At 33.7% G+C, this 14,951-nt stretch overlaps 1 protein-coding gene across 1 annotated transcript; it reads right to left on the bottom strand.

The window, feature by feature from the left end:
• Nucleotides 1-1,353: 1,353 nt before the first annotated feature.
• On the bottom strand, nucleotides 1,354-14,831 carry LOC144850808 (uncharacterized). The gene is made up of 15 exons (XM_078708258.1): nucleotides 14,691-14,831; nucleotides 13,144-14,087; nucleotides 12,470-12,608; nucleotides 11,871-11,959; nucleotides 11,587-11,667; nucleotides 11,354-11,490; nucleotides 10,806-10,896; nucleotides 10,193-10,473; nucleotides 9,504-9,920; nucleotides 9,170-9,254; nucleotides 8,497-8,815; nucleotides 7,641-7,956; nucleotides 5,497-5,596; nucleotides 5,240-5,336; nucleotides 1,354-2,901 (listed from the first exon to the last, which is right to left on the bottom strand). Exons 2-15 carry the CDS (start codon nucleotides 14,047-14,049, stop codon nucleotides 2,642-2,644), a joined length of 3,318 nt encoding a protein of 1,105 aa, XP_078564384.1. The 5' UTR covers nucleotides 14,050-14,087; nucleotides 14,691-14,831; the 3' UTR covers nucleotides 1,354-2,641.
• Nucleotides 14,832-14,951: the final 120 nt, after the last annotated feature.

Below are 14,951 nucleotides of genomic sequence, written 5' to 3'. Positions count from 1 at the left end.
TAGCGTGGGGCGTTGTGAACGGTAATGGACACCTCTCCGCCAGTTTACCGTCTCAACATTACACTGTATTTTGTGTGCCCCAGATAATATATTTTACCGGCTGTTCCATGATTTAATTACATGTAGGTTACCGGCCTACTGCTCAAATACAATTTGATATTTACTTATTTGTCTATATCTCAGACAGGTTAAAGCCCTACTAATCCTATTGGTGAGAGCTAAAGCACCTCATCCAGACCATAACGAAACTTCTCGACGGATTAGCAATTGAACAACAGTTTAGTCCAGAATTAGAATGACCACTTCAGATTTTCCCAAAAGGTCTACATAACAGGCGTTTTACTGATATCAATTTCCGCAATGCTTCCTTTAATCAAATATATAGCTTATAAATCTAGAACTTAGGTGGTCTATCAGGGGCGTGGGGTACTATTTTATGTTTCTCTTCGCGTAGGACTCGGTCTGGTGTATATAGTCCTTCGGTATGGGGAGGGTGTCCAGTAAGAATGGAGGGTTGGCAATTTTGTAGCGCTTGGCATGAAATTTAAGGTGATTATTATCAATCGTTTAATTTTCAATTAAAAATACAGAATTAGTAGTCTAGCGTCACGGTCTAGTACACTCGCTCACTCCCCAAATCACTCACACAAGATGTAGACGCCCATGCCTTCAATAATTAATAATATATACAATTTGTTAACTAATTTATTTGTATAATGTATATATACTAAATATAATATGTATACGTTTCAATAAAGTATTAATCTCTTCACAATTTTATCTACAATATAACAGGATAGTATCATGTATTACATTAATCTTTAATCGTGAAAACCATTTTCAATCTAAAGTCATGTATAGTTCATTTTTCTGTACTCATATAGTCGTAAGTTCGGTAGCATTGATGACTGGGTTTACACTCACCGTCATTTTTATTACAACCTTAATGAAAACATTGTATGTGGTGAAAGATATATCCGACACGTGCTTTAATTAATATTACCTTCAAATGGTAAGGCCGCTAAAATACTTATTTAGCGCCACATCAACAATTCAGGGGGAGGGGAGGTTTTGTTTTTCTTCGCGATACTCTCAGTGGCTAGATTTACTCACGATTTCCGAAGAAAATACCAGTCTTGGAATGGTGCAGCAGAATTTAACGATTTCCAAAATATAAAATCGATCTATTTCAGTGACTTTGTCATTCTTTGGCGTTTTTTTAAATTTTTCTTTAAAAAGAAAGAAAACCAGATTCCGGTAGTTTAATTTTAACGAAGTAGCGACTTTTCTTTCTTTTTTTACATAACAATACTCTTACTTTACTCTAAATACAAAATAACAACAGTATAGTATCTTCTGTTATGTTTTATTCAAAAATGTTGCGGACATTCATTGCCAGAGGACAGTTTATACTTACAGAGTGAACAGATCCGCTATTTACACGTGTTATAGAACATTAGCATAAGACAGTTTCTACATTGTATTACATTCACTCACATATCCTTTGGACAATATAAAGGAATTTTATATTGTAAATTTGACCACAAATTGCAGGATATTAGGTTTGAAACAAAGATGATGTGATTTGTAAGCAGTCATGTGACCCTATGGCCTTATTTGCATATGCTGGAAGTATTCATTTTCCTTAGTACTAAACAACTGAAAATACATAAAATAAAATCTAAAGTCTCAAAATAAAAACCATGTTAAACTTGAAAGTTTCAACTTAGTGTTTTGAAAAAAATATATGACAACATACAACAAGGTTTAATACATTTCCAATCACAAAATGTAAAATAAATAAAAATCAAAGAGGATACAGGAAAAGTGTTACATCATAACTAACTCATTTATACACCCTAAATTCTTAGAGTGTGTACAGTATCAGTAGCAACTTACTACACAGAATGTGTTTTATAACACTATATTCCAGGCCTGCTATATTCTACTGATTTTAAAGCCTTTAAAAGCTGGATGTTGTGGTGTCAATTAAATTGCAACAATTGGTTTTTCAGTGAGACATTGTTCCTGTGGGTTGCCTTCCTCCTCTCATTATTAAAGCCATTAACAAGACAAGTTATTGATCAATTTAAAATTACCAACGAATAAAATAATAACACAATGTACATCCTCTTCTCATTACAAATTGTGTGCCCTTTAGTTAACAATTCAATCTAATCATTCAATGTATTCTTGTATATTCTACAATTCATATTATTTGTACATTGTAATATTTTTATCAATATGTTACAATGGAACTTGTAAATTACACTACCAAAATCAAATATTCACTTATTGTTAAACACCTTGGTAAAAGCAACATGTATTTCAACCATGAAATATGCATTTTAATAAAATATTAAATGGGTCAATAATTTGACAAATAAAAAGAAAAAACAAGTTGATATTTTTGCTTTAAAACAATAATATAGTACTTTAATTCAAATGTTTCTGAACAATGTTTTGTATAAATACTGTCCAGCTGCAACTTATGATTTCATATATAAAAAATGAATTTCATTCACAACACCTAGTTATTATCTTTTAGCCATTGACAAATTTATCTCTATTCATCTAGATATCCTGCTGATATGCAGTTCTACATCTTACGTCAAGATCAATCATGTGCTCTTGGTTGGTGTCATGTGCCTGCTAGTTTAGCTCGTTTCCTAGCGATCGCTTCTTCAACTTCTTTTAGTTGCTTCAGTAACTCTTCTCTGCGTGACTTTGTTCCTTTCTTGGTGACCGCTGCTTTAGCAGGAGCAGGAGCTGGTTTTTCTGATTGTTTTTCTTGGGCTTTTGTCTGAGCTACATTAGCAACCTTCGTGGATGGGTTCACACTTGACGACGTGACTTTTGTTTTAGTGGTTGGTACTGATTTTTTAGTAACTTCTTTAGTTCCTGAAATGAATTAATCATCATCATGAGCTTTAAATATAGTACAGTACAACATGCAAATAATTGAAGCCAACATAGAATTATTATTATTATTATTTATTATCTAGTGACAGAGGTATAGCATGTGAGTGATATAATCAAATTAAATTGAGTATATTATTATATACAGTACTCATTCCCAGCTCATGTGAAAATCTAGATTGCATGAATATACTATGTCGTTGGCAGTCACCTTGTTAATAGACTACTAACTGGTAAACAAACCGAGGTTTATAAAAAGAGCCAGGAATTAGAGGAAAATGCATAATAGAAATAGTAATGGCATTTTTTGACACATCTGTGACATCTTGTTTGTGCCCTGACGTAAGTTATTCTCATTGCCCCATCCTTCAGATTAGATGCATACAGTCATAACAAGAATTCAGTACACTATTTTGAATAGTGTGAAAAGAATTGTAGAGGTTGAAAGTAATTTTAAATAGGTTAGAGTCTTTGTTCACCAGCAGACATTCTAGATCTCTGAGGTAAATTATTTAATTTCAATAAATTATAAAATGTGTCAAGTAGGATTGTATTAACTTGTATCAAATCCCAAACCAAATGTTTCAATTTCACTTTTTTGCTCAATATCTTTGTTAATACTCTCTCCAGAAGTAATAATTTATTTCAACAACAATTACTTCATTTTAAGATCAAAAGCAGAATGTTTTATTTATTATCCATTAGAAACCCTTCACATTAAGTATGAATGCATTATACTCTACTGCTTTACTGTATCTTTCTTAGCATTTTGCATGCCAGACTTTCCTATACATTTTGAATATGTTCTTGCTCAGACAATTATCTTTTTAAAGTGTTTCATTTTATGATGTCATTAAAAAAATTACAATATAGGTAGATTCCGTAATTTCACCTATGCTATATTGTATTACTAACAGCCGACTCTGTCTATCTAATCTAAATGGCATAAAAACACAATTTAGCTCAATAAACATATAAATAAGGTCATACTGAAGGATGACTTCAACTTTGCGCACACTACTTTTAAAGCCCCCTTCCCTACAATTTGTGACGTTTTGTAAAAATAATACATATATATTACTTTAAAAACATTAACTTGTCTTAAATGTACGTTTTATGGTAAATTATGATAAAAAGTGAGAAACAATGCACTACCTAAGTAGCTCGCGGTGATCGACCTCTCGTGGCTTAGTTTTGTAGGCCTAGCTGGTAAACATCGGTAACGTACGAACATCGTACGCTAGCTATATACCTAGCCTGAAGTTGTATAGTTGCTGCATTAATTGTCTTTCTATTTTTGCCAGACTCCGTTGATATAAATTGGGGAAAATCCGGTATTTTCGCTGAAAAGTTAGGAGGCTTCCATTTGTTTTGGCCTCACGATCGATCGAAAAGTGGGCGAATTACAGGTAGAAAACAAAAATATCAATCCGCGCGCAATGCATTTTGGGATTTATAGCGGGCCGCTATAATTATTTGAATCGACTTATTTTTCACATTTTTAACCGTTTAAAGACGAAAAAAGTTATCGCAATAGGACCATATAGTATTATTTTTACATTAAATTTAGTTTGTGATCTTAAATTAGATCTAAAAAACGTAGGGAAGGGGGCTTTAATATGCATGTTATGTTTGCAGGGATAGCTTGACTTGACCTAAGTGATAAGTTGAAATCTAGTTGTTTTTAAGTGGTTGACTCGTTCAAATAGGCTAGACTGATCAGGAACCTGAAAGGACAGATTTCCTCGAGTGGATAATCTATCAAAATTTGTATAATAGAGATGCTAAAGAAATGTAAACAAACTTTGCTATTGGTTTCAATGTTGTCTGATGGTGGTACTACTTTATGAAAAATCTTCACAGAACATTTTAGGAAGATAATTTAAAACATTTTCATTGTAATAATCTACATATTAATAGTACAGCAGTTTTTGTTGACAGATACAGATTACTTTTACTATGTTGGCTTCATAATAAATATGTGGACAACTTTACTTACTCTAGATACTGCCTATCAGTTAAAATTAGTTTTGCAAAACCCTATAAACTGTAAGTGCAAGCCAAGCCAATAACATTATCAAGATTAATCTGCATGATTTGTGATTTCCTTTAGGGATACGCCAGACAATAACAGGCATATATTTGCACAACTGTACACAACATCTTAGTTTCATAACTTAGCTGTAAACGTTGACAATCACATCAAAACCGAGTGATTGATTTGGGTACACTGGCTGTAATGTTATGTACAAATTGACCAGATTTCCTTGATGCTTAACTAACACATTCCTAAAGGAATACAATAATTGTGATGACTCACCCTTGTGTTTAGTCGCTGGTGAGGGGGGCTTAGTCTTCTTTGCAACGGATTGTGTTGATGTCTCCAGGCTCCTCTTTTTGCTTGATGCTTCTGTTGGCTGTCAACACATAAACAACAAGTTTACTTTATATGAAAGTTTAAATTGTACTAAAATTGACATGAAATAAAAATGATGAGGGACAATTTCCCAAACAAGTTCTTGAAAGTTTTCCAATTTTTGAGATTTTTAATCATACAATATTTATGACAATACATACCTTTTTCAAAAGTGTTAATTTAATATCCTTATGTGCAGTATACTTCAACGGATCTGACCTATCATGGCTAATGGCTGCAGAAGACGTTCCACTCGTTTTACTAAAAATATATCACCATAATATTACAAAAATATAACAAAGACTTTCTTACAGTACTACATCTTATTTTAATTATTATACTCAACATGGTAACATGTATAATAAAATAAATACCCTCTAGATGAGAAAAAATCACAACAATTAATATCGAGAAGTAATTCAATATTGTGTATATATTCATGTGGCAGGGTGTTTATTCGAGGAATTAATGAAGGCCTCATGGTATTTTTTCAAATTGATGTTCTATGGAGGGGGGAGGGGGGCAGTTTATTAATTGGCATTAATTAAACAAATATTTTTGTAGTGTATACTAATTTAAACCAAAAATTGTTGACATACAATTCACAGTAAGAGTGTTATAAAAAAATTAATGAATGTTTTTTATTCACTGAAAAGATAGATTGCTATATAAAATATTTAAATTGGCTGCCACATTATATTAGTCAATCTCTCATGAAATATTGTCCACCATCCAACTCATGAATATTCATTATTTGTACATTATCCTCTTAGGGATACACTGTTGGTCTTATCTGTATATTGACAAGGAACAATATAAACACAGTTATCTCAACAATTAAATTAATTTTACAATAATATAATAATATAAAAAACAATTGCTGTTAAAAATTAATAGAGTTGAATCACCTTTTCTTTATAATTAACTAGGTCAATGAATGAGTGAGTGTGGCGCAGTGTGTTGGATTACTGATTGTGAGATCGTGATTCGAATCCATCTCTAGCCACATTGCTTGTATCCTTACGCAAGACACTTTACTTAGATTTGCCTCTCTCCACCCAGGGTTGGCATTTATCAATATTTGCTTATATTTTTGCTTAAGCTGAAATATTTAAGAAGTGCTTAAGCAAATAACTTAAGCTTATTTATCAAACCGTCTTAGCAGAAAAATTGTCTTAGGTAAATTTTACTTTGCACATGCGCAAAATTAAACTCTAGAAGGCAGCAAATTACGTCTTAAGACGAAAAATTCTTGCTTACGCATGCGTATTAGCTTTTTTCTCTTAGCGATGGCGGCGCTATAACATTTTATCTCCGTATTTTCACTCCCAACAACAGAGGGCGCATTCTGGCTACTATTGTTTTTATTACTTGAAATAGGGAAAGAGCACAACAGTCGGAAATACATACGAAAATCATTCGCTCTAAACTTAAATCAAATCAACATTTATTTATTTTTATCAATGACAGCGACCCTTGGCAGCCGATACAGTTTTCTAAAAGTTAGTCAAATGGGTCGTACCTATCCCGAAAATATTAGTTTTGCTCGTCCAATTTCTAGGCCACCTTTACGATATCACTATTTTAGCGTCCGTAGTACAGCGGAAAACGCACTAGCGTAGCCTTTCCGAATGTTCAATGTTCCGGGCTAGCGTGCTCGCGTCAAAAAAGAATGTTTCTGTTGCAGAAATGAGATAAGACGAAATTTTTCATCTTAGATTTAAGACAAAATTAAGCTAATTTTTTTGCTTAGATATATTGATAAATCTGACTTAGGCAAAATCAAGGATTTAAGGCAAAGTTAAGACGATTTTTTTGCTAAGCAAGTTTGATAAATCCGGCCCCAGGTGTATAAAATGGGTACCCGGTTTTGGGCTGATAACTAGCTTCATTATGGGAATATGTTTCCATACATGTTTGATGCCAAAAAATGACCGGGGTAATAATGAGCAGCGCATTGAGAGCTTGCTTATATGCGTTATATTAAATGAACTATTATTATTATTATTATCCAGATCCAATTTGTAAAACAGCTGAAATCTTACACTGGACCAATACAGTGTATACCACAATGATTTGCTAACAGCCTTTTTGATTGTTTGTGAAAGTGAATCTTGTCATTCAAAACATGGATATCAATTTGGCGGATGATGTCCTATTACTCTGAGGGTGAGCTACATATTCTGCATTATAAAATGATCATTCATCCAGTTCATTTATCTGCCGGAATGGCGTCCATGGGATTACGAATATGCAGTCATCTATCTTTGGTTTCACTGAATTATTAAAATTACGAAGCACATACCTTACAGCCGGTTGCTTTGATTTCTGCAATGACTTATTGGTACTGCTAGTAGCTGGCATGGGTGTAACTTTAGCAGTCTTTTTAGTTGTCGTACTACTCTGGCTGTCTGGTAATGGTTTAATTGCCTTTGATTTAGGTAATGCTTTTTTGAGTTGGTTTGATACAGGCTTTGCTGCACTCTGTTTTACTGTATCTTTCTGCTTGGAACCACTGGGTTTAGCTTTCACAATACCTTGCTTGGTCTTAGTTACAACTGTTGATGATTTCTTTGTTGGTTCTACTGATTTTTTAGTTATGGATATTTTAACTGGTTTTACTGCAGAAAACAATTACAGTTACAGTGAAATCGAGGAAAACACAATTCATTGCTCAAATCTGTTTAGTTGTAAATTTGGAATTAAAATGTGTTATCATAATTTCAATGCACAATTTAATGACCAATTTGGACCACCATCAAGATCAAGTAATCAATAATAATTAAACATACAGTAGTAACATTAGGAAGGTTCATATTCATTGTTGATCATGTTTCCACTGATCTCATGATCAAGCTAGTCAACATGTTCAGCTTAATCACCCTAAAATAATCATCTTAATATAGAATCAACCAATCAGATTTGATTTAGTATGTCATCATTGCATATAGCCATATTGGCCCAGCTTTCATGTAAACAAGACACTTCATTAGCATAAATGGATCGTGATATCATTTCTATGTGAAAGGTTTCCCTTTATTGTGCTATGATGATGATGGACTTCGATAACTAACACATAATTAGCTTTATATTATATTTACTTCAAGAGGAATTAGAAAAATATGAGTTATAGAGACAAATGCACTGAAGATCCTTCTCACCTTTTGTTGCTTTAGGAATGGGTGTGTCTGAGATATCTGAACTTGCTGAAGACACCGGGCTTGCAAGATTTGCATACATATGCTCGGAATCTGCACTCACACTTGAGGCACGCGATACAGGCGAACGAGACCTTGATGAGATGCTGCTATAAGACTGTGACCGTGACCTTGATCGTGAAAATGACCGTGACCTTGACCTACTCCTGCTACTACGACTACTGGAGCGACTACTTCTGCTGCTACGAGAGCTGGAACTAAGACTACGCTCTTTTGATGGACGTAAATGGTCAGCAATTGGTTGTACTTTTTTAATTTGTTTCTGCATAAAGGAAAAATAATTATATTTGATTACATAAACTTGGGTAGGCATTTCATTTGTTGTTTTTCGACAAGTTAGCAAGAACACGTTCAAACCATTATGTGGATAATGAGATAGGGTAATGTTAATCTTGAAAAGTAACATATTATACAATGCTTGCTACAATACATCTTATGTGTACAGTAACAGCATACTACTGTACTTTTTATGTATAGACAATGCCTTGCAACCAATTATTATAATCATAAAAGAGCAGTATATACATGAAATACCAAATGAAATAATAAATATTCATCTGTCACAAATTTGAAGTCATAGAAGTGAGAATAACAAGATAAGAGAAATTCATCTTACCTGGAAATGGATAGGGGGAATGGATAATTTCTTAGTTTGAGAACTGGTTTTTAGTTTCAGCACTACTGGTTCAACTTTCTTTACTCTAAATAAATGATTTAAATTAAGTCAGAATTTAAAAAGTTTTTTAGATATAGACAAATTAGACATCATAATTATAGTGTGTGTAATCTGTACATAATTAGTTCTTTTAATTACTTTTGATTTACTTTTGTACATGTATTATTTTTAACTTTTGTTTTGTTCATTCTTTTTGGACACAACGTTTGACACACAGATATCAAGGTATCATTTTTCACATAATTTTGTTGATAGTCAAAAGTATAAAACTTACTGTGTAGGTTTAGTCACAGGAGGTTTAGAAGTTTGTGAAACTGAAGGCTTTGTAGAAACTTGGGCTTGGGTTTTTGAAGGAACAGACTTTGACTGAGCAGGTCTAGCAGGTAAACCACCACTACCTCCTGTGGGAGCTCCACGGTTTGGCTGGTTGCCGCGACTTGGCTGATGGCCTCGATTCATCTGACGACCACGAGCCGGCTCGTTGTTATTACTGGAGGGCCCACTCCGATTCGGTTGCTTAGAATTCTGCCATGCACTAGATCTGCTACGTGGCGATGGCGTCCGACTTCTACTTTTTGAATAAGACCGTGAAGAACGGGATCCTGATCGTGAACGTGATGAAAATGATGACGACGATGACCTGGACCGACTTGAGTATGAAGAATATGATGACGAACGCGACCGTGAACTTCTAAAAGTTGAAAAATATATTATTCATTCATTAACAATATGGAACACAAGCTAAAACATAATAAAAAATAATAATATTGTCAATAGTGAAAAGGTATCTAGATTGATTTTATTGATTGATTGATCACTTTATTTCCGAATAAAAATTCCATGTAAAAACAAACAATAATAATGGAAAATCACACTAAAATAGGATTAGTTCGTAGTACACCTAACAAGATCATTGTCACAATTTACAACTAGTAATTAATTAAACAATATAATTAAACTTACGATGAACTAGTAAATGAGGAATGTGAACTATGTCGTCGACGACCTCTAGCACCGGCAACCTTCTTTGGTGAGCGTGCTCGTGCCCAAGGGTCATGCCAAGAATCGGCCGTTGAACGATTAACTAATGGAGCCTTTGGCTCTATTTTGTTACGCGCATCATTTGAACGTATTTTTTCTTGTCTGCTGAAATTGTCATCTCGTTTTTTGGGGAAAAAATCACAATTGCGTTGTGTTACAGGTTGGCCATGACCTCTGCGTACATCTTCTTTGCCAATTCGACCCTATAACAAAGGCATTATTGTTAATAGCTGGAACTGTGCATTTTATTGGAGTGAATTGTTAATAAACTAACTGCTATTTCCTATCTAAAAAAACAAAAAGTGCGAATTCCTCATTTCAACTAAATTATTAATACATGATTAAGTCAGGAAATGTAATTAAAGTAGACTGTAGCCTACTTATTACAAATTGATGCTGTGTGTTTTGCTGTAGAGAACGGTTTTTGGTACTATTAAAAACAAAACATTGCAGATGCCATTGACATTTCAAAGACAATAATAGTGTTTTATTTCTAAAAGTTAGCCTACTATACAATAATTTACAATACACTTACAACATGGATGGTTGCTGCATATTGTTGAGGTAGTGTTGGATCTTTCATGACAACTTCCCTTGCTGGAGACTCATCCTCTCCTAAATGATACCTAAAAAAACAACAATTATTGCTAACTGTATAAAATGCACAACATAGTATATATTGACTTTGTTGAGGGATATTTACAACTCTTTTTTTTTAACCCAAGATGATGGGGATATAATAAAGTCAATGATGATTATATATATAGTATATTCCATCAAAGGGCATATTGTACTGATAAAACTGCTCTCAAAATGTGTATGATATACCACATGCCATGTCATTAGGCGAGTTACCTCGCATCATGTGAAGGTTCTCGCAAAGCCGCCATTGTTTGCCCTCTTTAAAAATTCCAGGGCATGGTTGAAAATGTAATGTCTACTTTACCCAATCAGATGGCAAAAATTGTAATGAGGTACATAATTACAAATGTTCTTAATCAAAGAATCAAGTCAATGTATTTGTAAATGACACACATTTAATGCATAATTATAAAGATATATGTAAAGTATATCACAACATACCCATAAAACTCATCACGATTCCTATATAAATTTTCTTTATTGTAGTCCTCATCACCTTCATCAGAAAGTTCTGCCAATAGACGCTTTTCCTCAAAGTCTTCATCTTGCTCCTTTCTTATCTGCGCTTTCTTACGTAACTACCACAAACAGTAAAAAGGTAAAAACTATATAGCTTTATGTTCATAACAATAACATAAAGGCATAACAAAAATAAAATTTGACTAACTACTAACCTCTTTAGCATGTCTCAACCCTTTCTCCCATGCTGTCTCAATTTTGGGCTCCTCTGGAATAACTGGTCTTGGTAACTCTTCCTAAAAATTCAAAACATTTTGTATTTTGATAATAATGTAATAATAATTGACAAGCATTCAAAATTCTCAAACAGAAATGTTGGTGCAGACTAATAATCTATACTTTCACAAGAATAACATTGAACCAATTTAGCAATTATATGTTAATAAGAAGATCATACATTCCCATCATAACAAATGTGAATGTGGTGTTCACTACTAACCTCTGGTGGCGGTGTCGCTGGTCTTGGTGGTGCTAATATACTAGCATGAAGATTGTGTATTTCATTTCTCCCAATCATCATGTAATTTCCTGAAAATATAACAAGTGTACAGTAATGTAAATATCATTGCATTCCTACCAATCACCATGATATGCGATTGAGCCAATCACTAAACTTGTACATTATCAGAATTGCTGTTTTTTTACTGCATTTATCTAAGGCACATTTAGGCTGTACATACTATATATAATTAGTTACAATAAGCCTCATATGCTAGTTGCTTATTACAAGTTCTAGCCCATATTAGAATTTTAAAAATAGTTTGTGTTAAATTGCACCCACCCAGGGAATTGCAATTGGTAGTGTTTAAGTAATCAGGGTATTGTAAAGTTTTAAGATAGAGACCCAAAGAGTAAGACCATTTTGGTATGCACGATTTACAGAAAATAGCCAATGACAAAAATAGCTGCTACAGCTATGCCTTAACAGAGAATCCTGGTAATGTTAGTGTTCTCGTTTTGTATATTCTTGTGTGGCAGCACTATCACACAAAGGTGAAATAAAGGTCATACTTGATGCATGTGTGTGTATTGCTTTACCTTTATCATTATAGCCAGGGTGGACAAATCTACATGATAAGCCCCAAGTGCATTGGCCACGCTGATAAAAACGACACGTTTGCCTAACAAACGGTTTACGACCATGAGGATCTTTCAATTCACCTTCTTCATCTTCGTCCTAGAATTTTTTTTAAACAAGAATTTATTTTTAAAATAAAAAAATTTTTAACAATTCTTATTTATTATCATCATATTTGTATGCATGGCCTACAGTATTTCGGTAACTAATTTTTCTTTATTATGACCATAGAACTACATTTAAGTTAACGAATGACCTGATTTATAATATAAAAGTAATGCATTATTTTTACAAAATATCAACAATTGCAGATGTTGTGTCTAAAAATTATTGTTGTAGTATCTCTAAAAAGTTCATTAATATCCATTTAAATGTCTAGGCCTACTACTCTAGGCTAGGACCAAGCTTTCTACTAATAAGTTTTAGTGAAAAAATTCTTTGTGTTCGTGTTACATAAGTTTACGTTCTTCCATTTCCAATAGAAACAAGTACGTTACCGGTACCAAAACCAAATCGGGTGGAAAGGGAGACTGGCAAAGAAATATTAATAAATGTTGACATCATCCATTAAAGTTTGAGTCTTTCAAAATATAAATGTTTTTACCTTATTCACCTTTCATGTAGGCCTACTTACATCTTTTATTTCTCCATCTTCAGTTTCATCATATTCACCTTCTTCCAATTCTGAATCAGATGTTTTTTTCTTTTCTTCTTTTATATCATCAATTTCTCCAATTTCACCTTTTTCTTCTACATGTCCTGGCTGTTGTTCACCATGTTCTACATCTTCCTCATAGTCTAACTCATCACCATGCATATCCAAAAGAACTTCCTTTGCTTTGTGACCCTTGACCTCTGAACTTTTACTCCGAGTGCTATCAATACTTTTGCTACCCACCTTTAAATCCCCTCCCTCAAAATTACCACTACTAGTTAGTGATGAAATCTTACTTTTTGACTTATTAAAACTAGATTTTGAGTCCTCTTCAGGGAGTGGTAAATGTTCAGATTCATTATCATCACTAAGTTCTCCATCATCTGAACTTTCTTCTTTGTTTGGCTCTGCCTTTATATTCATCTTGTCCACTTCATCAACAATTGGCAGATCTTGAAGTTCTACCAATGCTTGCGTATTATTATCAACATCATCTTGTATCATTTGATCTTCATCAGACACGTACTCACCATCATCTTCTTCTATGTCACACTCTCCACTTTCTTTAGGTACATTATCTATCAACTTGTCGCACTCTTTCTCCTGTTCTTTGTTCAAGTCATTTGAGGGGCTTATAGTAGATTCATTTTGTGTTCTTTCTTTTTCCACTATTGCAGACTTTACTTCTTCATCTTCATGTGAAGGTTCTTTAATATCAGAATCATGTTCTTCTAATGGTTTTTCTTGAACAGACACACTGCTGGCCTCTATCTCTTCAGACACATTTGTTGGAGTATTCATGTCATTTTCACTTGCTATACTGTCCTCGTTAACATTTGGAATTTCTTCCGCAACAGCATCAAAGTTGCCATCTTGTTCATCCATTTTATGTACGTTTAGTAGATAAAGAATCCTGTATCACCCTAGAAAAAAAAAGTAAATAAATATTGATCTATAAGTAGATATTAGCCTAGCCTTGCATGTTTACATCGTTCATAGCTAAAAATGATGTTTTCTACTCTTTATTACTATTTATACCAAAAAAATGTATAACTTGGTTGGAAAATAGAAAGAAAGAAACAATAGTTCGCTTTTGCTGTTTCATAGAAAACAATGTTTTTCTGGCGGCGGCTCAACTTGGACTAGGCGATCATGGCCAACGCATAATAAGACGATCAGGACCGTATTCTCTGGGCATGAACGTCTTGTTGGGCATGAACGTTTGTCAAACAACCATAGTGCCTAGGCTCTACCAGGAGGCTATAGGCCACTAGCTAGGCCTCTACTCTAGCTAGGCTAGGCCAAGATAGAGAGGCTAGTTGGCTCACGTTAGGCCTAGGTCTAGCTACTGTAGGCCTGCCTCTAGGCCTACCTAGCCTAGCTAGTAAAGTAGAGGGCCTAGGCCCAGGCCTGGCCCTGGCTGGGCCTGGTTATATTTTATAAACACACAACACAAATCATTTACTCGGTCATCAAAACAAACCAACTGCAAAAATATAAATCTATTACAATCTAATTAAACGAACCTTTACAGGTGTACTGTATCTTAATCTAGTAACGATGTAAATTAAGTTAAAAAGTGTGTATAATGGCGAGAATTAGCCAAAAACTGAAGAAGGTGTACGACAAGCCAATGTAACAAGAAACGTGATTGGTCAATACGGCGGGCTTGTAAACCTTATATAAATATTGAAACAATTTTTTACACATTTAATTTAATTTAACCTTTTCAAAAAAACAATAAAATATAGTTTTTAATTTGTAATATTTTTATATGTATAATTACA

This window comes from Antedon bifida, chromosome 8 (assembly GCF_963402885.1).
Source record: "Antedon bifida chromosome 8, ecAntBifi1.1, whole genome shotgun sequence".
Taxonomy (NCBI): Eukaryota; Metazoa; Echinodermata; class Crinoidea; order Comatulida; family Antedonidae; genus Antedon; species Antedon bifida.
Note: the sequence above shows the minus strand (reverse complement) of the source record. Positions and strands in the feature narration are given on the sequence as shown.